We start from the raw sequence: 26057 nt of genomic DNA on the forward strand, positions 1-26057 counted from the left end.
CACCTCAGACTTGCTGTATCAGTAACGTTACATTATTTAAACCATTACTTAATAACCACTTAAATATATTACCTTATTCGACTTAACTCTAGGTAGGTAACTCTACATAGACAAATACTAAAGGGTAATAGCCATACAAAATACATTTGACATGAGCAAAAATGCGTATGCAATATGTAAAATTAATAAAGACTTTTTAACCAAACATTTTTCATTCGTTCGCCATGTTACTGCGTAATGTGACGGTATAGTCGTGTTGCAAGATATTTGCCTTCATTCCATGGATGTAGTGCTTCATGGAACTCACAATGGGGGAATTCTCGTGAGTTTTCCCAATCGAGTTCTTATTTTCCGATTATTTCAAGACTACATGAATGCAGCATACATTATTGGTGGATTTGGCTTCATCATCCTGATTTTTAGAGGCGATTGGCAACAGGAATGAGGCACATAACGCCACCTTCTGCCGCGGAGTGTAGACCAGAGTGAGTAAATGAATGCAGCTTCTTAGCCCTGTAAGCAATTAGCCTACCATGAAACAAAATGTGTAACATTATGTGGTAAATTCCTAATTATTTTCATTTCAAATTTACACGCAAGCTTGTATCATGCTAAACACATTGGGTGTCTTGTTTAGGATTACCTTGCTGCAGGTAGCCTACATTTAACCTACTCCTATAGCCTTAGGTACAAATTTGGGATCAAGACTTTTGCACAAAAAACATATGGGTTTTAAGTTATAAGCAATAGAATGCTTATGTACAGTATGTTACTGAGCATTAGTTCTTTTCAGGTGCTCTTTATGAAATATTAAACCACCCCCATTAAAACATGCTTTCATATTCATGATGATTTTATTTGTACAGTATATACTGGTTTTGACGTTTTCACATGACATCAAATAACCAAAACAAATGTAGGCAGAAAATTAGCTGAAGCTGAAACTTTGGTCCCACAGTTATTTCATAAATGGCATTGCATTTAAAATTAATTTAAAGAACAAATCGTTTTATGTTAATCTTAATAAAATTGTAATAAATCTAGCACGATATGACTTTGTGTATTTCCTACTTTACTGAGTCAATTTGCCATCCATGAAAATACATAAATAGGCCTATCTGCATGTAATTTCAGTCCACAACCTCAATTTCATAGCAAAGATGCAAAGGTGATTTAGCAGTTGTTTCTCTAGTACTTGTAACTTATCTCAATGTTTAATGTAAGGTTTTAATCTTATGAATGGCATAAGGGCTGGAGTCTCGATGTGGCCAAATGTCTCCGTTAGGCTGATCCCTCGTCTGATCCACGTTACGATCAACCATCTCTACTGTCAAAGTGGAAGGACTGAGAATTTCTGTTGTGCGGTATGATTGTGTGAGGCGACGGAAGGATGATGTATCTGAGATGTCATCGTCAAAGACGTCCTCCATGAGCTCCTTGCGCTGTCTGCGAGAAGCTTTCAGCTCATCCTTCAGGTCGGAAACCAGATCTTTAACATCTCTTATTAAAGTAGAGCGTATCCCAAACAGGCAGAGCAGGAAAACCAGACCAGCACAGATGCCAGAGACAAAGTACAGAGCCACTCGCTCTGGGAGACCTGAAAAAGATTGAGGCATGTGATGATCATGAATCAATCTAATAAATACTTCTCTGCCCTGTATATCATCCTGTCCTTCTGCTGTAAAATGATTCCTTAAAAATACTGGTGTTTTTCAACTGAGCCGTTTGGAAAGCCAATTCTTTCACTGTGTTTTTGTCAAATGTTTTAAAACTTAAACATGCTATGTCTCTTTTAAAAATGATCTACAACAATGATCATAAATGTACATGCAACACTATAGCCTGGGGTCTACAGGCATCAGTGCACATACCCAGTATTTTTTCAATGATCTCCAAAGAGTTGGTTAAGAGCACGTTTTGAGGCCTGTAGGTGGGGCCAGTGTACCATCCACCTGCAGGTGAGAGGGGCCTGGGCTCAAACACCATTTTAAGTCTGCTTTATGCAACAAAACCTGTACGTTTTTCAGTCTTACTCTCACCATGTGTGTAGTCTGAGATCATGAAAGGGTCCGTGGACCCTCGACCCACATCTTCCAGAAGATACCGGGGCACTAAATAGAAAATTCGAGATTTTTATACGATGCAGCAAATTAGGTCACAATCAGTAACATTCGGTTTGTCACTTACCACAAGTAAAGGACACACGCAGGTGTTTCCTGGTGCCCGGAAAGCAGGGGTCCCCGAAGGTTAAAGTATCAGCCACTACTGAGCAGTTGGCTCTGCTGTGACACCTGCGTGACACCTTCCTCAGAGCCGAAGGTGACAAACACTCTGAAATAAATTAAGTTTAGTAAAATGAATAACTGTAATGCGTTCATTATGAAAAGATTGTTTCTTGTTGTAACATTAGGCTCTGGTTTCAAATATCAGCTCTAATGCATACTAATAAATGAATAGCACATCAATTATTCTCCACTGTGTCTATTCCCCTTCGGGTCTAAGCCATTTGCCCATCTGGTCTCCTTTGTAATAATGCACGTATTGTGTCAGAGTCTTATTCCTCCTCTATTCTATCTCCAAGGAGCTATGAGCGAGGATACAGAAAAGCAGCCTTCCCGGAAGCTGTGCAGATGAAAAATGTTGCTAACTCTGCCCATGCAGCTGACAAATTCACGTGACACTTCAGCTGCCATCTAAAAACACAGTTCCTTGGTTTCTATCTCCTCCCATGATTTCTTCCATCTCTCCGATGCGTCCTTGGTAAGATGGACTGAACGCAAAGAAAGGGAAGCAAGAGGAGCCGAGAATGCAATTTAAGTAAGTGAGATCCTGCCTGGGTCACATCCATAGACTGATTGCTGCTGATGCATTTTGAGATTTAGCCAGGAAGACAGCCTCTGATTGGTCGACACACTCACTCCACATATTCTGGGGCTGTTGACAGCATAATCATCCATTTTCATGTAGAAAATTTGATAATTAACAGTTTAGTTATTCATTAATCCATATTAATTTATTGTACAAAGGTTCCAAAAAGACACTGCAATTCCAGGCTGGTTTACAAACCTTCTAAAAAGGCCTAGGATCTAATGATATATGACCATATATCGTGTAGTTTGCTGTCAGAGACAACACCCCAGGTGGCTGTAGAACTAATATTTGTTCCACTATTTTGCCACTAGATGACACTTAAGCGCCCTGTTACCGACCCATGTCAACGTGTGATCCAGGTTCCTGTGGACAGTGAGGACTGCCATGCAGCAGGTGTCCAAACGTGGCCGAGTAGATTGCAAGGACAGTCTCGTTTTTACACATGAGCCTCAGACGTTCATTTTCACACACCAGCCTTGTGCGGTGGTGCTCTGAAGAACAGACATGGGTACACAGAAATTACTATTTTGATGAACATCAACATAAACGATAAGGAATATTGTAATAGAGTAACTTTACACTGTGTTATTTCTACTTTTAGTACTTCTTATTCCTACTTTTTCTTCCACTACTGCATACATCATATTTAGATACTGAAAATGCATCACTTTTGATCACTTAACGCAATCAAATTTCAAGTCCTTACATGTTGATTTTCATATTTTACTAGAATGATCAGAAACCAGTGGCAGCCACTTGAGTTGGGGTTGTTTCACCAAACTCAAGCACCAACTTTCTAGCCTTTTCCAGGGCTTTTAAACATATCACACTTCCTTCATTAAACTATGTTTTCCTGAAGATAAGTATGGAGTCATGTTTAACATGTAAGTCAAAAAGTCCTAAAAGTGCTAAGAATTAAGTTAACAGCTACAAAGCTTGCATGTCCTCAGATACAAACATACAACAGATCACCTGATGAGGAAGACTGTGTGATACGGATAAAAGCCCTGAATGATCTCTAACTAATATGTCATATATGTGATCTTCTTGAAAATTAAGTACATTGCAGAGCCTAAACATGCAGTACACACAAACTTAGTTGCTTTATACTTTGATTTATGAACATAAGCACCCTGACCACCACCTGTAGGCTACTGTTCTAGTAACATGATTGTCCACATATTGGCATAGGACCATATGACACACCTGGTCTGCACTTGTAGGCCACTAGAAGGTACTTGCTGGTGAGAGGACAGGGGTCCTGCCCAAACACTGGACTCAAGACAGGGATGGTACAGGAGCGCCGATCCTGACACTCTGACAGCACTTTCTAAAAGAATAGTAAAGTGTGTTGACTATGGTAATCTGCTGTGTGGATCACAATAGCATTTTATTAAAACAGAGTCATTTATATACCTCAATAGCAACTGAGGAAGTGCATTCTTTATCCTCCTCCACACTTGTGTTTGTGTTTGCAGAGGGACATAGATACTGGTTAGGAACACGTCGTCCATAGAAAGCTGAGAGTACAGCCACAGATGTCCTCGAGGGACACTCGATGATGAGCGTGTCCCCTTCACAAGCATGAGCTGTGTGGTTTTTCAGGATGGTGTGAAGAAATACTAAGAGAAGACAAGGTGATGCTTATTAGGCGGAAAGAAATATTCAAAAAGGTTATATCTATTTTAAAATACAGTGGTTTAAAATGTCACTTCTATCCCATTTAATATTTAAATGGTTATAACTCTGACTTATGTCAGTAATAAAAGAAGTTTCAGATTTGCTTTATTACTACCAAGACAATTGGTTTCCATGCTTATCAAAGAAATGGCTTTGTTTTTATTACTCAATTTAGAAACGCCTTTTTCATAGTGTGACCTAGATGCTTTTTTTAGTCTTCACAGCTTGGGCCTGGTTGTCGACTGGGTGGTGTCCCAGTCACTGGGTGCAGCTCTCTAAGATGTTTGGACTAAGAACAGAACACATACAAACATACAAAACAACAGTCAGCCCCCCCACCCCATGTTTGCTTCCTGCATTCTGTGTGTGTGTGTGTGTGTGGGGGGGGGGGGGGGCAGTACCAGGCACTCCCTCACAATGACCTCTTGTTAGCCCCCTCATGGTCTTCAGCCACACAAAAAATGGAAATCTCTGCCGAGGTCAGACAGAGATGCACTACTAATGCTTAAAATAGATTTGTTACCATGATGTCATCCAACATATTTTATAGCCAGGAATCAAAACCACTCAACTGGAGTTTATCTAATCCTTTGGACATATCTAAGTTCAGGACCTGTTTAGCTTGATTCTGTTCTTTCAGCATGAGTTCCACCAGCTGATAAGAAACCAGGATGGGCAGATAAAATCACAGGATCCTTAATGTCTCTCCGAAGCTCCCTATGGGAACCCTTCACAGCTAAAATACAACCCGTCAGCATTTTGATCTTCTCCTGAATAAGCAATTATTGACGACAAAAACACTTACGAGAGAAATCAGGAGCCAAATGTGCGGAGCGAATCTTCATAGCCAAAAGAATAGATAAGAACAAGCAGTAACTCCATGGCACTGTCATTGTGCATATCCTGCATGACAGATCCTGGGGTTTTGTGCCAATGTTGTTGTGCTATTGACCGCCTGGGAGAGGGCAGTCAGTGGGTCAATGATGGCATTGTGTTTACAAGAATCAGCCTCCTCTTTTGCAATAAAAAAAAATCACAGTTGACTGCAGCTGATGTCTAGGGTCCAGTGTTGCTTTGTCTGAGCTTGGGGTGTGTATGTGCAATTAATCAGTGTAATCTTTGAGTAGTTGTGAAGACTAGAAAAGCGCTACATAAATACAGTCCATTTATGTTTACATTTACATTTAAACTCACAATATGAAAAAACATATTTATACTAGATCAACATGCTGCAAAAAAACTGTAAGGTGGCTTCTTTTTTGATTAGTTTTTGCAGTTTGTGGCTTGAGTATAAGGACAAAGTTTAATCAAATTGTTTGACATTTTGGGAAATGCACTTATCAGCTATATTTTAGATTGTTTGATGTTCATGTCTGCGTGTTAAGAATGGAACACAGGAGCTTCAAGTAGGAGGCTATAACTTTGCAGAAAGACTTGAAGCAGCGGGAAACAGTTAACACTCAAGCCCTGTTCGCGAGGGACTACGATTACCAGGGGACCAAACGGGATTTCCAAATGATTGTAAATTTGATGAAGTCCAATTCACACCATTGTAGTTTGTATGTAATTGAAGAGAGACAGAGCAGCTATTTCCCCTGCTGCTATTCTTTATGCTTAAGTGTATTTTCCAAAGTACCATTCTCTTCTGTAGTCTTGACCTTATGTCTGTGTGTGTGTGTGTGTGTGTGTGTGTGTGTGTGTGTGTGTGTGTGTGTGTGTGTGCGCGTGCAAAATCAAGATTCATTCTCTTGGACTGGGTTGTCGACTGTGGGCATCCTGTTTATGGAGATAAGGCACTTGTTTCCAGGAGGTCACTTCCAGCTGCTGTGTGTCCAGTGGAGATATGTGTATCCCTCTCCTCTGTTGAAGAGGAATGGAGAAGGTCATTGACGATTTTTTTCCAGAAATCCTCAGGAAATCTTTCTTGTTGAATGTCCTCTCTGCTTATCCAGAATCAGTTAGTTTCAGTTTACTATAAACGCTGTGATTTTAACCTTAAATTCCTCTCTTACACAACCCTTGTGTTTCATGGCTGTTGTCATACCAACCAAACACTGATACATAATACATGTGAGGTTATTCACCAGTGATGACATTATCAGCAAATTGCACTTGTGATGGTGAATCAAAATTAATATCTGAATGGCACTTCAGACATTTATCACACAAGCTCCAATAAACACTCCCTCCATAGCAGCGGAGTGGACATTATAATGGAGGCTAGGCCACGTTTTAATCATGTGCGTAAGTAAAAGTGACACTCCCACCTTATACTCCAGTAAAATTCCATTCACCTCCCACAGGAAGTGTCAATAAAGAGACAAATTATTGTTTTAAACTGTCTACTTGAAGGATGGGTGGTACCACTGTGTGGAAATGGAGATTAGCTTTCAGACATTTGGGAAATCTCAAGTCATAACCTCCCTGACTTTGTAGATATTTTTAAAAAAAGAGGAGGATTTAAAGGAAAAAGGAGGATGTTTTTTTCTCTTTCTCTGGCATTTTTATATTCCCTCTGATGGTGAAGTGTTATTCATCAAATTTCCAGGATCTGTTTGGAATTTCAATTTGATGAGTTTGTTTTTCATGGCACAGAGCCAAGAAAAGTGGAGTACAGAGCCTCATATCCTCTGTTTTAAGTTCCTCGTGCTGCTTGCATAACTCTGTCCATGATGCTGATCTTATTTCTTTAGGGAAGTGTTAACCACGTTAAGACGTGGGGATTTTGTCATAAAATTCCCCTTCCCCTATTTACTGTAATTGCAAACATTACAAGAAGCACAGACACTGAGCTGAGCTTTCACTCCCAAACTCTCTGATGACATGTGGGTCATGAGATGAAAGTTAACTGCCGATATCACAATTTTTTTATTTCTATTATTATTATTTTCATTATTACTAATTACTACTTAAAACAATAATTGTAATCAGTGTGCGTGCGTGTGTGTGTGTGTGTGTGTGTGTGTGTGTGTGTTTGTGCGTTTGTGTGTGTGTGTTGGGGGGGGGGGGAGAGAGCCGTAAGCTGCAATGCACAAAGCTTTCTTCACGCCTCAACAACTCATGTGAAACAACCCAGTAATGAAAAGTAACATGAATGTTTTTCATTTTATGCCCAAAACACTGAGGGGATTCCCATCGCCCTGATGCATTACCTAAAGCCCCTGAAATAAATATCCCGTCATTGTTTGAAAAAGAATGGTGACAAAACCCAACTTGACCTTTTCCAGTAGAGTAGATACCATTAGACTATTAGCAAAAAGCAGTGGTAGCAATATTCAAATCTTTTTTAACTGAAAGTAGCAACATAAGGTAATATTGTATACAGTGTTAACTACTTTAACTAACTTGAACTAACCATTACAAGTAGAAGTCTATTTACATATTATTAGTAATATGTACTCAAAGGATGACACATAAAAGTAATCACAATGCAGAAGAAGTTCATTCTTATTTTTTCTGTTATTGGATTATTATAACGTATGCATTAACCTTCAACCAGCATTATATTGTTGTGACTGGTCAAGATGAAGCTTATAATACATTGTTACATTGTCATTGTCTCCGTATGCAGCAACAAAATTGCTTTGATGGTAAGAATAAACCAACAAGTATGAAAAACAACAAAACAGGTAGAAAATACAATAAATAGCTTTTGTATTAAGTAGCACACCAGTGAACTGATGGTAAGATTCTAGTTGTGCTTGGTAAATAAAAGCAGAACAAATTATAATACATACAAGGATAATTTGTTTATACAGATGAAATAAAAATGAATTAACATCTAAAATCTATCTTTAGTTGTCAAATGAATGTAATGGAACAAAACAATATCTCCTTCTATCATGTGGCAATCTCACAGTACATTAATCATTGTACTTATTCTTGGCATTTGGGTAAATGTACTTAATTACTTTATCCCACCAACTCTATTCTGCTTTTCTTTATTCAGCTATAAATTACATTTTAAGAGAGCATTAGGTGGATTTCCGTAAGTCAAAACGCACTGAAGCAAAGACATATTTTTTCATTTTGACTTTATCAATGTGGCAAAATGTACCCATAAATCTTAATAAAAATTACAAACACACACCAAGAAACTTTTAAACTGTTTTTTCAGGTGTTTCTTACATTCCTGTGTTACCAAAACAACTTTCTGCCTCAAAATTAGATTAGGCATCTCTTCTGTTTGCCTTAACGGTGAGTGATTTGTGTCAAGGAAAGTCTTGTTATATGAAAAGTGCTCCTAATCTATCCTTCCTTCCATATCTAACCGTGTTGGAATGTGAGTGGCCCAAATGAATTGTCTGAATGTGTGTCTTTTGAGTCATATGCTGTTATCAGTTCTTATGTATTGCAATGAGCAGAGGGAACTATTTTGAGCTGGCTTTGGATATATAAGAGTGAGTACCCCGCCCATTTCTCTGGATCCTCCCTCTCCCCTTACTTGTGAAGTATGTTCAGAGCGATAGCCTCCAAGGAGTCCTCAGACAAAACCTAACCAGCCAGGAGGTGTTACACTTTCTCCTGACAACCACAACCACAGAGACACTTGAAACCAGAGCAGCACTTGTCCAAAGGCCCTGTTATCTGATTTCTTTCTGTCCAACTCTGTGGGTTGACTTCTGGGGTGCAAAAACTTCAGGAGAATCTTTGACTGGAGCAAGGTTTAAAAATATTGGAAAGTAAATTAAACTTATTTAACTTTTGTTGGGACAACATGGCACTTCGGCAGAACTCTGACAAGGAGCCAAGCATTGAGTTGTTCATCAAGGTGAGTCATTTTTTTTCAATTTCACTAATTACTTGTAATGTGTCCTAGTTTTCCTGTTATATATCCTCTCTTTTAGAGGAAAAGATGAAGGATTTGCTGCCCACTTTTCTGCGTAGTAAAAGTGCGTGTGTTCATGTATAAACAATCAGAGGAGAACTCAATCAACAGATACTGTGTGCTACAGATGCTGAAGTGTTTGTATCCCTGCTGAGGGTCACAGCATATTTTTTATCAGGAGACTCTGACAGACAGTCCACCTTATCATTACACACCCAGACAGAGCTGAGAGCATGCAGGGTGACTGGCCCCCAGCCTGAACTAGGCACACCCCCTTTACTCACGCACACATTCAGATGTTTAGTTCTATGGAAGCTGTATGATTAAATATTAATTTTTCTCATTTCTCACCTTATTTTGTTGGCTAAAACCAACCATTATCATAAAGGATCTCTTCATTCTCCACAGATGGGATTTTGTTGATGCCATCTGTGCAGAGACAGTGTCTTCTGATACACAAAACAGAGACTTTCCTCTCCCATAAGTTGTTTGTTCAAGCAACAATCACAAGCGTAAGGAAGAGGCAGGTCGGGGTGGTCCATGTGTCAAACAAACTTGGAAATGAAAGTAAACAGTTTTTTTTTACTTTACAGAAAAAAAAGGAACTACCGTACATCAAGTTTTGCAACATGTGTGTAACCGGAAGGGAAGTAAACTAACAAATGTGCATGATTTTAACCCAAACTACGTTACTTTTCTTGATGGAACTGGACAGTTTTTTGCCTAAATGTAAACCAAACTGGGACCATTTCATGTTTAAAACCGCAACTTTTACATTCTGTGGTTTAGATATGAGGATGGAAAACGGCCCTGTGTGGGTATGAAGCTATATAGCCAGCAGATGCTTAACCTAGCATAAAGACTGGAAACAAGGATAAAAATGAAAAAACTGCAGACCACCACCTCTAAAATTTACAAATGTATACGTTACATCTCTTGTTTAATCCGTACCAAAGAGTAAGTGTAAAAATGACATTTGTGGTTTTACGCTTAGTCAGGTTGTTATAGTCGCAAAAAGTCTCCTTTAGCGTCATATCTAAACGTGCTTTTTTTTAAGCACGCTTGGTCTGGACTTTTGGTATCAGTTTTAACACAGTTAAGTTAAGGAAAAGGTTGTGGTTAGGATTACGTTTCCATGACACGCGGGAAGGACGTCATGGTTGTGTTTAGGAAACGCAGAATGGATGTGTTCCAATGTCTCAGTGTATTGTATGTAATTGTTTGTGGGTGTTGATAATTTCAGAATATAGAAAAAAGAAAGATATTTTACCACAAAAAAAAACCAGCAGAACAGAAGGTTGGGTTTAGGAAAAGAAGAACGGGAGGGTTAGGAGAATTAACACTACTCGCCGCCGTAGTTGCTCTTGCTAATCTCCCTGGTGCGTTCTATATGCTGAAGGGTGCTTATTGCGTCGCTTCTGACGTTGGACAGCCACTGTCCAAACATCCACATTTTAAGAGTGTAGAGTGAGAACGGGTTGCATAGACCCCTGTAAAACAGTGAATCATGTACCCTTTACTTTGTTATGCTCTAATTTGTTATGTAGTTAGCTTTAGATGTGTTTGTAGGCAGATTTTCTTACCTTTAAACATAGCCAGGCTAGCTGTTCCACCTGTTTTTAGGCTTCATAATAAGCTAAGCTAACAGGCTGCTAGCTTTGCTCATATTTACCGTACAGTCATGACCGTGGTATCAAACTATTTTAACTTTCATCAAGAAAGCAAATAATTTCCCAAAATGTCAAACTATTCCCTTTGACATCGAGAGGGGCAATGAGGGAGGCGATCAAATGTTAGTGTCTGTTGTTTTCCACTCCAACACCATGCCTGCTTTTCCGTCCATGAGGAAACTGCCCAGACTCGCCTTTCACTTCCAAAATCACTTGCTTTCTGGCAGACGAGAAGAGAGATGTTGTGATTGCTTCACTGGCAAAACAACATTTGTGGCTCATGTGGTCAAAAAGCTGAACATTACTTTTTGTGTTTTTCAGGCTGGACATGATGGTGAGAACGTGGGGAACTGTCCCTTCTGTCAGCGGCTCTTTATGGTTTTGTGGCTGAAAGGAGTCAAGTTTACAGTGACCACGGTTGACATGAGGAAGTAAGCATCCCTCCCCATTTCCTGAGCATCTGGTCATGGGTACTTTCACATAGAAGTCTTGTAAGCAAGCAAGAGAAATTAAGAGCAATCTGAACCATGTCTCACTCATGAATAGGTGTGTTGCTCACCCTGTTTGACCAAGGTTAGAGGGTGGAGCTTGTAAAGCCAAAGTGTACAAAGAGCTGTCTGTCACTGTCAAACAAACCCCTTCTTTAATTGAGGCTTTATTCTGTGTATTTCTAAGGTATTACCTGTGAGCAAATAAGACTAGGAAATTTTGAAATGATGCTGATAACTGAATGATTCAGAACACACACACACACACACACACACACACAGGCCTTTTAGACAGCCAACCACTCCCAGTGCTGTGTTTTTTTTAACTAAACCAACAGCCAATGTTAAAATCATTAATCCACAGAGCCACATTTGATTCTGGCAGCCTCGATAACCAACACGCTCTAAGTTTTGACGTGCTTGATAAAAGTCTGATTGAATGAACTAAATGACTACTTTCTACATTCTCTTCCTGCAGGAAGCCAGCTGAGCTCAAAGACCTGGCCCCCGGGACCAACCCTCCTTTCCTCCTCTACAACGGCACCCTCAAAACAGACTTCATCAAAATCGAGGAGTTTCTTGAACAAACATTGGCCCCTCCCAGGTATTGTTGCGCTTAATCATTACACAGATATTGATAAGGTGTGATTTTGATCATGGCTTATTCTCAATAAACAAGTTTACTCCCGGGCTTCTCCTTTCTTCTCTCACTCTTGCAGGTATCCTCATCTCAGCCCGCTAAACAAAGAGTCCTTTGACGTGGGTGCTGACATTTTTGCAAAGTTCTCTGCTTTCATCAAGAACAGTCCCAATAACGCGTGTAAGTTGGATGCTGTTGTAATGTTTTCTCAATTATTCCCATCTATACAGATGGTGAGATATTATGCTTCAAAAGCAGATTTTTGCTTATGTTCATTTTGACGGGATTAACCCATTACAATCCATTGTATTTTATAAACTAATCACAACGTGAATACAACAACTTAATCTACAAAGTAACAAATAACAACAGATGTTAAATGTAGTAGAGTAAATGTATAAAGTCGCATCAAACGGAAGCGCTCACATAACGTAGCTCAAAAGTACTTTAAAAATTGAAAATACTTAAAATACTTAATTTACCTTACAGTTTACCTGTAGGTATTTACACCACTTAAAAACAACACAACATATCTCTATGTTTTGACCCGCCAGTCCACGAGAAAAATCTGCTGCGGGAATTCAAGCGTTTGGACAACTACCTGATCTCACCTGTCCCTGAGGAGATCGACCACAACTCCAGAGAAACCATCACCATCTCCAAGAGGAAGTTTCTGGATGGGGACCGCCTCACGTTGGCTGACTGCAACCTGCTGCCCAAACTGCACGTTATCAGGGTGAGACAGAGCATCAGTTGTGTTTTTATTTTGGTAATATCTGGAATAGTTTAGTTTTTTTTTGTTTCCTGGCTGATTACGTGTCGTACTTGACTTTCTTGAGTATTTGCATTTTATGCTACTTTAAACTTCTATTTCACTACATTTCAGAGGGGAAGTATTGTCTTTTTTATTCCACTACTAATTTATTTGACCGCTATATGGTTACATGTTATTTTCATGTTCAGACTTTACATAAAAACATATGATACATTTGTAAAATCCAATGCATTGTTAAATTTTAAACCAGTGATTTTTAACTGTTTTGGCTTGTTACTCCTTAAAAAAACAGCCTCTGGGGAAACTTGTAACATTTCAGATGTCTATGACTTGATAAATAGTTCCACCACAGAGGGATTTTTCCTCTAATCTTAGATGGTTTCATTTAAATAACTGTTCAAGGCCCAAAGGGGTAACATTCTACAATATTTCACCAAAGAAAAACAAGAAATAAGATAAAGTAGAAAAGTATGAATCAGAACTTTTATCTTTATTTATCTCTCATGTATCATCTCACGACCCCTCAGAGGTATCATGTGACCAATTGAAGGGGCCCGACCCCTAGGTTGCAAACAACTGGACTAAACTACAGAACTGTGTATAAAGTGTTAAAAACTAGCTCCACCGGCTAGAACAGTAAAGTGTTCTCACACATTGATGCATCAGCATTAAGAACATGGTAACACCTGCTGTACTCTGTACTATTCAGACTTCAGGGTCAAGCATTATCATATCACAGAGACATGTTGTCCTTAAAGTTTGAATAGTACAGGGAACAGAGATGCTGTGTACTTTACACGTATTCAGCCTCATACATGAGTCACTCTGAGTCTAGGGTTTACATGAAAAAATAAGAAACGTGTCTTGGACTGGTATAAAACAATGTACTAATGTAATTTATAAGTATACATCAGTTACAACGGCCAATTTTCTGCATAATGAATACTTTTACTTTCTATACTTTAATTTTGCTGATAAGACTTACATACTTTCATTTTCAGTAGTATTTTTACAGTTTACTTTCATTGTCGTATACTACTTTATACTACTTTATCCATTGCGTTGAAAACAATAAATAATGTAATTTTTTATCCACTGCATTTATATCACTGTCATAGACTTCACAGATTAGGATTTTAGCATAAAATATGATACATTGTCGGAAAGAACATTAAACAGTACAGCATAAAATATTTTCACATTGTTGTATTTGCACTTGTACTTAAGTAAAAGATCTGAGTACTTCTGTTCTGATCTGAGTACTCATCTATGCACCTGTAATTTAAATCTTCCTCACCATTTATTTCAGGTTGCTGCCAAGAAGTACTGCAACTTTGACATCCCTGCAGAGTTCACAGGCGTGTGGAGATACCTTCAAAATGCCTACGAGAGAGAAGAGTTCAAACAGACGTGTCCAGCTGACATTGAAATCGAGAAAACTTACTTTAATGTAGTCAACAAGAGGAATTAAAACCTTAATGCTCTGTCCCGTTTTTTACTCAGCGTAAGCATGCATTTGCAGATGGTGATCTGTAGAGAGCGCTTCAACCTGCAAGAATAAACTTTGGCCATGAATTCAACACTATTCCACCTTAAACCCTTCACCTGTTGCAGTAAGACTTTGGGACATGCTGAAGCAAAGTATTTTATTGGTTGCATGCATTGACTGTTCATTCATAGTCACTTAGACAGATGGTATCTTTATGCCACGTTTATGCCACAAATGTGCAATTGACTGTTTATAGTGTACATAGATATTTTTCCATGCTGATGATTCAATCCTCTCACTTTCTCACTAATAAAAAACAATTATTAAATTCAGTGGTCATGATCTTGATTGCTGTGTGCTGACTAGTGATATTATGCTCTCTTCGATGCCGTCCCGCTGACGGGACCGTTGTCTCCACTCATAAATTGCAAGCATTACATCTTCATAGACACGCTCATGCAGCACACCAAATTAAAAGCCTAAAGTCTCATGATTTGATTAAGCCCACACACAAATCATAAGATGACTTAGTTGTAGATATAATCCTCTTGTGAAGTAAAGAAACACAGAAAGATTCTGTATTGTGTCTAAAGTGGAGGTGTGCATCCATACCTTTTTCCTAGTGTCTTCATTCACAGCGCCAAAAAATTGTTTTTCGTACATCGCTAACAATCCAAGGAATTAGAATATAAATATAATATATATATAATATCATATAAACAAGCTGGTCCCCTCACAATCTTGTAGTTTCTGTCCAAGTTTTAACAGAAAGAAAGTTAAACTTTTCATCTTTTCTGGGTTTTGATTTGATTTTAAGTTTTGTATTTTGCACTTTTTTCTTAAAGGAAATAAGAAAAACGCACAGACGAATCTGTATAACTTCATATAATATCAATTTTCTGAGTGTTTTTCTTCAGGATTTTTTTTTCTGTTTTCAGTTGCAACATGTGGCTGGGGTACTAGTTTTATGTGTAGCCCAACTAATATGCTTACAGTAGTGTTTTCAAATAATTTTACAGATGCTTTACTTGGACGGAAATAGAAATTCTCTATTCTCACCTCTTTAGCTCTGTGTCAGTAAGGCCTAGAATCACACTGACACTTGGAACAAAACATTTAGATTGTGAACTTCCCAATGACCTCAGGCATATCCTAGAGGGCCAAAGTATATGGGAGCTGTATCACCTTTTTTTTGGTAAAACATTTAGGCGAGAAAATCATGTATTTTCAAGTGTGTTTAAAAAAACCTATTTATCTTAATAAATCACAACCAAAAGCAGGTCACATAAATGACATTTCTGATATTCAAGTTTATTTTCAGACACAAAAACAAAACAATTTACAGCTTCAAAAATATAGTTTCTGTTGCTCTTGTATAGAAGGTGAATACAGACTACTGGTTGTTGCAAAATGAAAATGAAAATAAAAATGATGATGGATAGTGGTGAAGACGTGGCCACTCAGGCCGTGCTGAAGTCACACCAATCGTCCTGCAGCTACTGGCCTCTAGTTGGTGACACAGTATTTCCAGAAACATGCTGTCGAGGCATCAGAGAATGCAAAAGTTAGGTACTCAGTCTACGTGGGACGAACGCTCTTACTGGGTGAGCTAGAGGTCAAGTTTCTAATTATTATCTAATCTATCACCTTATCTAATTTAAAGGGCTTAGGAAAGAGAGTGTTATATGCTGTACAGAATTGTAATTTCGGGCTTTACAAATAAAATGGACTTTAACTGACAGTACACGTACATAATAACATTATTATTTATTAACTCCTCATAAAAAGCATTTTAATGTACTTGTACTTTACTTGTGCTATACTATATAAGGTAACAATTTGGTATCCCCATTGTTAGAAGTAGTGTATGAACAAGTAGTTGTTAACACTTTATAAGACACTGTGATATGAGCAAATACAAACATTTATAAGTGTTTATCATCAGCCTTTTCAACATAAAGGCAAAATATGTCTTAATGACATGAGCACTTAACATCAAGTACTACTTACTTTTACTTTAGTGGGGTTAGTACTAGTACTTGTCTACCTAGGAATATATAACAGTTTCAGACTACTCAGACTTGAACAGAATGTTACGGTGATATTCAGGTATTAGTGATCTGTGCTACTTAAAACGGTACTAGCCTTAGTTAAACATCCTTCTTATAAGATTATAGCATCATAATATCATGTTCGTGTTTAAAGAGCAGGTGTGGCATGGTGTGTGCTTGATAGAGAAAACAAGAGTTACTCACTTCTTTTGTTTGTTTTTGGCAAGTTCTGCTCTGATCTAATAAAACCCTGAGAGCGGAGCTTGTCAGCCGCTGCCAGCTTCAAGACGACTTCTCTGAGGTCCTCGACCTCAAAACAAGAAAGAAATAACATGATGCGGATGAAATGTTGTGTCTGTGCTACAGTACAGACAGAGCTACAACTTAAAACATAACCCCCATTTTAATTGTCATTGACATTACATTGATTTTAGAATTGATTTTAGGGCAAAACTTATAAAGCGCTCTGTGGTCTGATTCCAGCATACATTTGAGCTTTTTTGCCCGTATGTATCTGCACTCAATCTCAGATCCTGCAACAAAACTCTGCACAAATCCCGCTCTTCAATCTACACCTGCACCTATATCTAAACCTACTCAAATCTAATTCTGCATAACTTGGTCTTTCTGTGCCATTTCACTTTTAACTTATTTGAGTTGCTAGACAGTATTCAGGGCTACATTATTACTTTCTTACAGATTGAGGACGTGTATCTTACCATGTTAGCAAATTTATCTTGTTGTGCTGAATCTTTAGCCCCTTAAAAACAAAGGTAGAAGGTCACAAATATCAATCATAATGTTAACCATACGTGACTGATTTACTTGCATGATATTAGTATTATGTTTACCTTTATTCCAGGACTCTCTCCCTCCATTGTGCTGCATCAATAGAGGATACAGGTTATTCCCCTCTCTCTGCTCCCCCTCAGCAGTGTTAGATCCGTCCTCCACCTCTGACACTAATTTCTGAAGGAAATCTGTTGAGATAAAACATCGTCCTCTCATCATCTGGTCATTGGGACAATTATATTCCTAAATTAAACAGAATAACTCATACAATGTAGTTTGGGATTTCTTTTAACCACATTTGAAGAGAAAAAATGGAAAAAAGATACTTATATATAATATATGTAATATTTTTGTAAAGTTTAGTAAGATAGAAATGTATTCGTATCTAGTGACGTTTAAGAATGAAATTAACAGTTTAGTTTAGTTTCTGTATATTTTTTAATACACTTTTACGTCATTAAGGTGTACACCAATTTAGCTAAGTTCTTACACAAATGCAATAAAACAGAAGAGCAGATTAAACAGTGTTGCTAAAGACAAAAGGTCACATTTAGAAAGCCAAATTGACCTAAAGCTGTCCACCTTTTTCCGAAAAATTGAAGCAAACAAGTGAGTCCTACCTGCCTGTGGCTCCAGGTTGGTATCGGGGTACAGAGGTAGAGCATGTGTCCGTCTTGCAGAACAAATGACAGCTACAAGGTAAAATAGTGCTATAGAAAGCATGGTGCCTCTCTCTTTGGATGGACAGATCTGGACTATAACTCTGCTCGGCAAAGAACTTCACTTATATATCTTCAGTGGTCATCCATCACAACCTGGTCAATACATTATCATCACCCCCAGTCTCCTTCTTAATGGTTTTGACACGATGGATCAGGCGTCATGGACACAATTTAGGGGACCCTGTCAATTGCGCTGGAGCCTATCTCTGCTTGTACAGAGAGGCCTAACAAATGTTTACTCTGCAACAGTAATCAGCGGCTGTCCAGCAGAGCTCAGATGGTTTATGTCTGACACCATTTTTGTTTGATAGGCTGTTCAAACCTGTTATTGTTCATGTCTCAGGTACACAGCTGATGGAAATGTGTCACTGCAGGTTTCTACGTCATTTTGTGTTGAATGACTAACATTTCTGAAGCCATACATTATGACTGTCTGATGAAGCAAATGGGTATCTTTGTGGTAAATGTGTTTCACATTTTGTTAGTCAGGAGTACAAAAGCTTTGTTCTTGTGCCACGCTTTAATTGTTTGTGTAGCATAATAACATAACAATGGCTGCTTTAAAAGCTTAATGCTGTGCAAGTTCAAAACATTCCACCTGTATTGCTTCTTGCAGCTTTCTCCAGAACCACTGTATATATGTAAATAACTTATAGAAGGCCCCAAATGCACTTAATATTCAACTGTATGTCACTACTACTGACTTACTTTGTACTTGTACTTCAAAGGAAAACATACATACCTGACAGAGAACGTTGCAGATTTAGATTCTATTCCCAATATATCACAATTAAACCTAATATTTATGTGGAGTATAAAATATGACTGTGTGGTGAACCTATGAACCTAGCTCAGATTTAGACATCTGACGTTAAATATTTGTGTCATTGATGTCCAGATTATTTTGCAGAGAAAAGAAAACAGAGATGAAATCCTTTTTCAGTACACCAAAAACGCCAAGTAAGGACGCTAAAATGTAAAAGCCAAATAAGTCCTATCAAATTGTAAAATATTTATAAGAATGAGTGCTTATGGAAATAACGTCACAATGTCAAAGGCAAAGGAGACAGAGAGAGAACTGAGGGACAGGGAGAGCAGGGACAGTCAGGGGTAGGGTCTCAGGTGTTAAGATTTGGTTCATATTTTTGGAGGTGTGGCTGTCAGTGTGAGCAGATGCGCTTTAGTGGCTCACTAATTTACATTATGATCAGCTACTTTAACAAGTGTACAATACCATTGTATTTCTTTTACATGTGGACACTTTTTTAAAATGAGTCATTATCGAGAGTATCAAGACAGTCAAAAGACACAAAAAAATAGTTTTAGGGCTTTCCTCTATACACACATCCTCTACAAGTATAATTGTGGCTGTATCATTTGTGTCCCCTTCAAAAATTGCTCTTCAGAAATGTTATGTTTATTGTCCCCCCCAACTGTTAGATCAGATTTACACCCATGTCTGTGATAGCAGATTACTGTGAGTCCTTTGGTAGAAAAAATTAATTTATCACTTTATTTTTTTTTGGTTCTAAAAAAAAGAACAAAACAATTTAAGAGTTTGCAGCTGCTGATGGAGGCTGCAGCAGGGCTGCAGGGCTTTTTGTCAAACTGAAAGGTCACTCACACTCCTCTGATGAGTGTTTGGGGTATCAGGTGATTTATGAGGTTGTCTCTACGATAATGAAAACAACATTTGATACGTCTGGCTGCACAGCAGAATGAGGTAAAAGCACAGCAATGTTGGTTTGTAAGGTCATGCAGTGACTTTATAGCAACCACATTGGCATTATTAAAACAATAACTCACTATCATTGTTGAAATTACATGCAGGATTTATGTTGATGTGTTAATCACGCTCAGGGGGAAATGTAGAATTAAGGTCATAAACTGGGCAGAAAAGTTAACATAGATGAGAATTGTCAACAAAATGTACTTTATGTATAAAAATAAAAGTCATTGCTGGACTTGGTCCCTGGCTATAACTAACAGATTGTTCCATTAATAAATTGATAAATGAATTAAATGATGCAACAATGTACTTTATATGTCCTATAGTTCAACAGTTTTGTCCATGTGGTTTTAAACTTGTGTGTTGAGCCCCCTTCACACAGTCAAGAGACAAATCTGAGAACATTGTTAATGTAAAATCTTGAACTGACAGTTAATATGTATCATGTAAAACTCACCACTGCGAGTTGTACTCTTGGGTAGGATGGCCCTCTCTGGCGACTCGTAGGCTTTGTCCCAGGTATTTATGAGGCACTGCTTGGTGTGCTACCTTACAAACATTTGTTCCCTAATCAAGCGGAAAAGTGATTCTTATGTTCTCAGGACATGATTTGCTTGCTGTCACTAATGCGTACACTGAACAAGGAAAGAGCTTTTTGTGTACTTTGCCCCCTCTTGATGTAATACCCTGCAGACTGAATTGAGACTTAATGAATGTCTCGGTAAATGCTTTTAGATCCAAAAGTAAAGAAAGGGAGGCCGACTCTTTAAGATGTCAGTGTTTTCAAAAAATTTTCGTTGTTGCAAAAGCGTCTATGTGGAATTAATGAAATGTGAATTGCTTTGCTTTATTTAGTCATGTTAAATTTGTCCTCTTGTTTTCTTGTTTCTAACTATGTGTTTTATGTGCTGCTGCCTGTCTTGGCCAGGTCCCCCTTGAAAAAGAGATTATTTATCTCAATAGGTTTCTCCTGGTTAAAGAAAGGTTATAATTAATAATCTCAATATAAATCTTAATCTGAATGTTAACAATTTACATAACTCAATCCAATCAACAATTTCAGTAAATCTGTTTAGAGAATCTATTAATGTAGAGATAGCTGACATTATGGAACTCCAAAATGTAAATGTTATTAAATGAATAAATAAAGACATTGAGCTCATCCCTTGACACTTTACCACCACTTTACCACCTTTTCATTTCTGTTTTACAACTGTTACTGTACGCATATTATCATTATGCACAGGCTAGTTCATTTATTAAATATGAATACATATTTATTACTGCCAATTTATTACACATACAATTTATGTTAACACTCAGTTTATTAATCACAATTACTGTCTACTTACTTATTATATTAGATATTTTATTTTGTTTTATTCTCTTTTTTTTTTAATTTGCACTACTTTGTGTTTAGATTCCCATTTCGTTGTTACTTGTTTAAACTAATCTTAAATTTTATCCTTCTTCCTTCTTTCTTATATACAAAGTCTGTATTATTATAACTGTTGGAAGAAGCGAGCACTAAGAACGGCATCGGCAACAACCCTGTAATTGTTGTGAACATGATAAATAAAGACCTGATTATTAAATGATCTTATGAATAGATGAAGTAAAATATAATAAATACATCAAATTTAATATGAAACAAAAGAGCCCCCTGGGTAATAATACATCAATACATTGAATTTAAAATAGATAAGATAAGATAATTTGTTTATTAGTCCCCAATGGGGAAATTACTGCACTACACTCTGTGTACACACTTTTTGTTAGTACTCACACACAGGCCTGAAATACACACACATGCTCAGGACCTATACATGCACTATACATGGAGAGATGTCAGAGTGAGTGGGCTGCCAGCTGAACCAGCGCCCTGAGCGGTCGGGGGGGTACGGTGCCTTGCTCAAGAGCACCTAGCAGTGCCCAGGAGGTGAACTGGCATCTCTCCAGCCACCAATCCACGCTCCCAACTTTTTGGGTCCATACGGGGATTTGAACCAGTGACCCTCCGGTTCCCAACCCAACTCCCTATGGACTGAGCTACTGCCACCCCCCAAAAGACATTGAGCTCATCCCTTGACACTTTACCACTTTACCCCCCTTATGTTAAAAGTATTTAACAATATATTGGATCGTGTATGTAATTTGCGTTATTTGTTCAATTAAGGTTATTCATTTGCTCAATAATCTGTTATGACTTTAATATTTATATTTATTTATGAATTATTCATTCTATTTTGGGGCTCCGTAAAACGCGTCTCAACCCAACCGCCTCGACAGCGGAGTCACATGACGTCAGAAAGCGGAAGTGTTTAACTCGATAGTTGGAAACAAACATGCACCAATCTAGTTGTTAGTAACTGTCCTGTCGGGACGTTGGCGATCTAACAAAGCTGGAAAAGTGGAAGCGGAAAGACAAGCGAAAGCAGGAACACCACCTTGCGTGGCTTCATTAACCCAACGTTAGCTAGGTACAGTAAATGCTCTTTATCTGTTATGTATAACAAGAGCCAAGACCCGAGTTAAACGTTTAGCTAGTGTAGCCCGGCGTTACGAAGCGAGGAAGCTAACAGTTAGCTAGCTGACGGCTGGTACCACTTCCTTAGCATGACCTCCTTTTTACAATGTTAATAAGTTACTAATGCTAACGTATGTTGACGTTAAAAAAAGTTAACGTTACAAGGTTCAAACATTGGTAACGTTATGTCCCATAATGTTTATAGGCGAGCTCAGATCGTATAAGCTGCTCATCTTGTATATCAAAGAAGAACAAGCCTACGCCATTTTTTAAAATTAACTTATTGATTTATCTGCCAATGGAGTGTTTTGTCTGAGATGTCAGAAAATTCTGAAAAACGTTCAGGGATTTGATTTCTTCCCTCATACAAAGTAATTCATCTTGCTGAAAAATCCAAAGCAATATTTGAGCTGAAATTCTCTGGTTCCAGCTTATCATATGTAAATAATTAATAAATTAAATATATTTAGATGTTTTCTTAGTCCTTGATGATAGTAAACTGGATACCTTTGGTTTTTGTGCTGGGGTTTGGACGAAACAAACTACTTCAAGACATCACCTTGGACTTGTGATTGACATATTTCTGATACGTCATAGATCAAACCATTAATCAAGAAAGTGATCAGAAGTATAATTTTTGGTTAATTAAGAAAACACTTTTGGTGAAGAGAATTTTGCCTCCAGCCAAATAAAGATAAGTAAGCCAGTAACGAGCACATACATCGTAAGTCCAGCCGTCTCATCAGAATCAGAATCAGAAATACTTTATTGATCCCCGAAGGGAAACTGTGTTGCAGTTGCACAAATAGTATAAATATCAGAGTAGAAATATAAGGTGTGGGGATATGTACGGTATTTACGTAGTTATATCATTAGCTGGACATAGCAAGTTATGTGTAGCTAATGTAACAATAAAGCTAACACAATGTGATGAATGATTATGAAAGATAATATTTGTATACAGCTACATGAATGCATTTTTTTCTCTCGCCCAGTGTTTGCTGCCAAAATGTTGTCTGAAGGAGGTTCTTTCATGAAGGGGATGGTCATGGGAGGCCTCTTCTGCTTGCTGCTGTCACTCTTGGGGAGTTTCCGCCCTGGCACAGAGCCCAAGACAGAAGATCATAACCATCATCATGTCAAGGCCCCGAGTAAAGATGAGCTGACACAACTCTCTGACAGTCGGGTTCAGGAGTTGAGCAATCAAGTCCGGGTCTCTTGCATCATCATGGTCCAGCCCAAGTTCCTTGTTTACTGGGCAACTGCATTGGACACCTGGAGCAAACATTGTGATAAGGCTGTGTTTTACACCTCTGAGTCTTCCAAGGCGCTTGAGGCGATAGACTTGAATGAAAAAGACGACTGGGCGAGGCTACGTAAAGCTCTGAGGCATGCTTATGAGAATGCTGGAGGCCTGCAGTGGTTCTTTGTTGCACAACCTACCACGTTTGCCATCATTGAGAACCTCAAATACCTTGTGCTCGCGAAGGATCCGAGCGAGCCCTTCTACCTGGGCAATGTAATAAAGTCAGGGGAGCTTGAGTATGTGTCGTATGATAGTGGCATTGTTCTAAGTTATGAAGCTCTGAAAAGGCTAGTGCATGTGTTCCAGGATGAAGACAAATGTCCAGAAAGAGGACGTGCCCTGTGGAAGCTGAGTGAGGACAAGCAACTGGCCGTGTGCCTCAAATTTACAGGGGTCTTTGCAGAGAATGGAGAAGATGCACACGGAAAAGGCCTATTCAACAGCAAAGGTGTAAACAGCCTGATAAGTGAAAGCATGAAGGACAACCCCAATAATGTGGTGGAGGGCTGCTGCTCCGACATGGCAGTCACATTCAGCGGGATGTCACCAAATCAAATGCAGGTTATGATGTTTGGGGTATACAGACTTCGTCCTTACGGCCATGATTTTCATGACTCTTTAGTATTCAACCCTCCTGAAAATTCAGATAATGACTAGAGACTCATTCCTGCAATACGGATGTGGCATTTTAAAAGTTTTTGCTTCTGTGATGGCAAACCTAACTGTGGGAAGAGGTTTTCTAATTGTAAAACTGCATCCTGGATGGAAATATAACCCTTTTATGTATATTTTTACCTTTTTCACTTGGCACAATCAGCACCCTATTCCTTTGGTGTACGTAAACATAGTGGATGGGTGTGCGTCTTTTTGAATAAAGATAGAACTGAGACATATATCAAACTTGACCTTTGAACAGACCAGAAGCTGCATTTGTTTTCAGGTAATGATTATTGAAATGACAGGTTTCTGAAATGATTTAACATGCTCATTTTCAGTTTTGTAATTATTTGTATTAAGAGGTTATATCAGAATGTATTCATGGTTTGATTTTCCAAGAAACATATTTTTATTGCACTGCGCATTGCTGCAGCTCCTCTTTTCACCCTGTGTGTTGAGCTCTCTGTTTAAGCTACAGAGTGAGACATCACACGTCTTGTCTTTGTTGGGAGTCACATGTTCACAGTACCTAGGTCAGCACTACAAGCCAGTCAGAAGCAGAGTTTGAGGGCGTGCCACGCTATCAGCTATGCGAACATTACAATGTGTGTTACAAAATACGCACATTTGTCATGGAAATAAAGGCTGGACTACAATAGAGTTGTTTGGAGGAGTTTGTGAACAGTTTTTTCTGTTGGAGATTGTAAGTCCCGGCGGGGGGGACTTTGGGCTTTTTCACTTTGTAAACCTATAACGTGCACAAAAAATATATGTAATACAAAGAGGAAAAGCCAAAAACCGTCATATTAAATAAAATTTCCTTTAAAAGCTATGCCATCTTACTGAATTATGAATAATTATTAATAACATTTTTTAAATCTGAGAATATGTCACCCAACTTATTTGAAGAGTGCATAGTAGCACCAATATTTAGTCAAACACGTTTGCCCCATCCAGCTCTAAATCAATTGCATTTCTTGCCACTTTATGCTTTGTTACCTCCACATATGAAGAATTGGACTTCACAGCAAAAAGGAAAATAATATGCCTTAATGTTCTGGGTAATGTATATTTTTTGTCACGTAAAATTCTTGTCATTGGAGGTGTTATTGTTTCACTACATTATTAAAACACACGGCTGTCAGACTGACCAGATGCCTTTTAAAAAATAAAATAAAAAGGGTTTTGGATAATAAAAGTGAATAAAATTAATTTTCTAATGAAGTGCAAGGTTTTGTAGGTGATGAACAATCCGAGGACTGTTAAAAGGAGGGAATGAGAATGAATGTAAATAAACCCTGCAAAAGAGTGCTGGCAGCTTTCAATGGGTTAAGGATGTAAACATTGTCAACACTGCTGTGAATGGTTTTTGGCAAAAGGAAACATTTTTCCAGTTAGACTGCTTAAAGACAAACAAATTCGATGTAGAATTGAAGGTATTCTATTGTCGACAACCCTTTTATGTTCTGCCTTGACAACTGTTGTGTCTTAACACGATGTATAACATTTTGCTGCTGTCAAGAAAGAAAATAATATTGCAGTTCTCATAGATGCCCTGAAATATGTAGTTAGATCAAAACTAATGCACACAAGTGACATTGTAGTGTAAATTCACCTCTTTGTATTACACATAAAGGCTGTTGTGTAAGACTGCATTGTTTTATCCAAGTGGACTAACCTGAAACTGGGAGTTTCCCTGACAGGGAGGACGGTATTAGGACGGCCCGCCACTCTCTCAGCAAATGGGAAGTAATGAAGTACAAATGTACTCAAGTAGATTTTTCAGATATTTTTACTATTTATTTTTGCTGACTTTACTTTTACTCCTTACT

The 26057-nt window shown here is 38.2% G+C and overlaps 4 protein-coding genes across 4 annotated transcripts; 2 read left to right on the forward strand and 2 right to left on the reverse strand.

Moving 5' to 3' along the window:
• Nucleotides 1-825: 825 nt before the first annotated feature.
• Nucleotides 826-5475, reverse strand: si:ch73-335m24.2 (protein eva-1 homolog C). Its single transcript, XM_034883610.1, is given in 9 exon segments — nucleotides 826-1597; nucleotides 1872-1952; nucleotides 2040-2111; nucleotides 2188-2331; nucleotides 3210-3362; nucleotides 4078-4201; nucleotides 4288-4493; nucleotides 5357-5427; nucleotides 5429-5475. Coding segments are annotated over 9 exon segments (1266 nt in total). The 5' UTR covers nucleotides 5461-5475; the 3' UTR covers nucleotides 826-1214.
• A 3507-nt stretch (nucleotides 5476-8982) lies between these two features.
• On the forward strand, nucleotides 8983-14773 carry clic2 (chloride intracellular channel 2). The gene is made up of 6 exons (XM_034883622.1): nucleotides 8983-9322; nucleotides 11371-11480; nucleotides 12016-12141; nucleotides 12257-12357; nucleotides 12732-12913; nucleotides 14262-14773. The coding sequence occupies exons 1-6, from the start codon at nucleotides 9269-9271 to the stop codon at nucleotides 14421-14423; spliced, it is 735 nt and encodes a 244-aa protein (XP_034739513.1). The 5' UTR covers nucleotides 8983-9268; the 3' UTR covers nucleotides 14424-14773.
• Nucleotides 14774-15734: 961 nt separating this feature from the next.
• urp1 (urotensin-related peptide 1) lies at nucleotides 15735-18138 on the reverse strand. Its single transcript, XM_034883625.1, has 5 exons — nucleotides 17905-18138; nucleotides 17344-17472; nucleotides 17212-17252; nucleotides 16697-16802; nucleotides 15735-15979 (listed from the first exon to the last, which is right to left on the reverse strand). Exons 1-5 carry the CDS (start codon nucleotides 18005-18007, stop codon nucleotides 15948-15950), a joined length of 411 nt encoding a protein of 136 aa, XP_034739516.1. The 5' UTR covers nucleotides 18008-18138; the 3' UTR covers nucleotides 15735-15947.
• A 3909-nt stretch (nucleotides 18139-22047) lies between these two features.
• Nucleotides 22048-24472, forward strand: c1galt1c1 (C1GALT1-specific chaperone 1). Its single transcript, XM_034883621.1, has 2 exons — nucleotides 22048-22215; nucleotides 23258-24472. Exon 2 carries the CDS (start codon nucleotides 23272-23274, stop codon nucleotides 24223-24225), a length of 954 nt encoding a protein of 317 aa, XP_034739512.1. The 5' UTR covers nucleotides 22048-22215; nucleotides 23258-23271; the 3' UTR covers nucleotides 24226-24472.
• Nucleotides 24473-26057: the final 1585 nt, after the last annotated feature.

The sequence above is a fragment of the Etheostoma cragini genome, chromosome 10 (assembly GCF_013103735.1).
Source record: "Etheostoma cragini isolate CJK2018 chromosome 10, CSU_Ecrag_1.0, whole genome shotgun sequence".
Classification (NCBI taxonomy): Eukaryota; Metazoa; Chordata; class Actinopteri; order Perciformes; family Percidae; genus Etheostoma; species Etheostoma cragini.

Excerpts from the sequence above, each read along its gene's own strand:
- clic2 (XM_034883622.1), top strand. The coding sequence starts at position 9,269 with ATGGCACTTCGGCAGAACTCTGACAAGGAGCCAAGCATTGAGTTGTTC. Across the intron at positions 12,142-12,256 it reads CAAACATTGGCCCCTCCCAG|GTATCCTCATCTCAGCCCGC; the intron begins GTATTGTTGCGC and ends TCACTCTTGCAG. Across the intron at positions 12,914-14,261 it reads CCAAACTGCACGTTATCAGG|GTTGCTGCCAAGAAGTACTG; the intron begins GTGAGACAGAGC and ends CATTTATTTCAG.
- urp1 (XM_034883625.1), bottom strand. The coding sequence starts at position 18,007 with ATGCTTTCTATAGCACTATTTTACCTTGTAGCTGTCATTTGTTCTGCA. Across the intron at positions 16,803-17,211 it reads AAGATAAATTTGCTAACATG|GTCGAGGACCTCAGAGAAGT; the intron begins GTAAGATACACG and ends TCTTGTTTTGAG. Across the intron at positions 15,980-16,696 it reads GCCAAAAACAAACAAAAGAA|CATGTTTCTGGAAATACTGT; the intron begins GTGAGTAACTCT and ends ATGCCTCGACAG.
- c1galt1c1 (XM_034883621.1), top strand. The coding sequence starts at position 23,272 with ATGTTGTCTGAAGGAGGTTCTTTCATGAAGGGGATGGTCATGGGAGGC.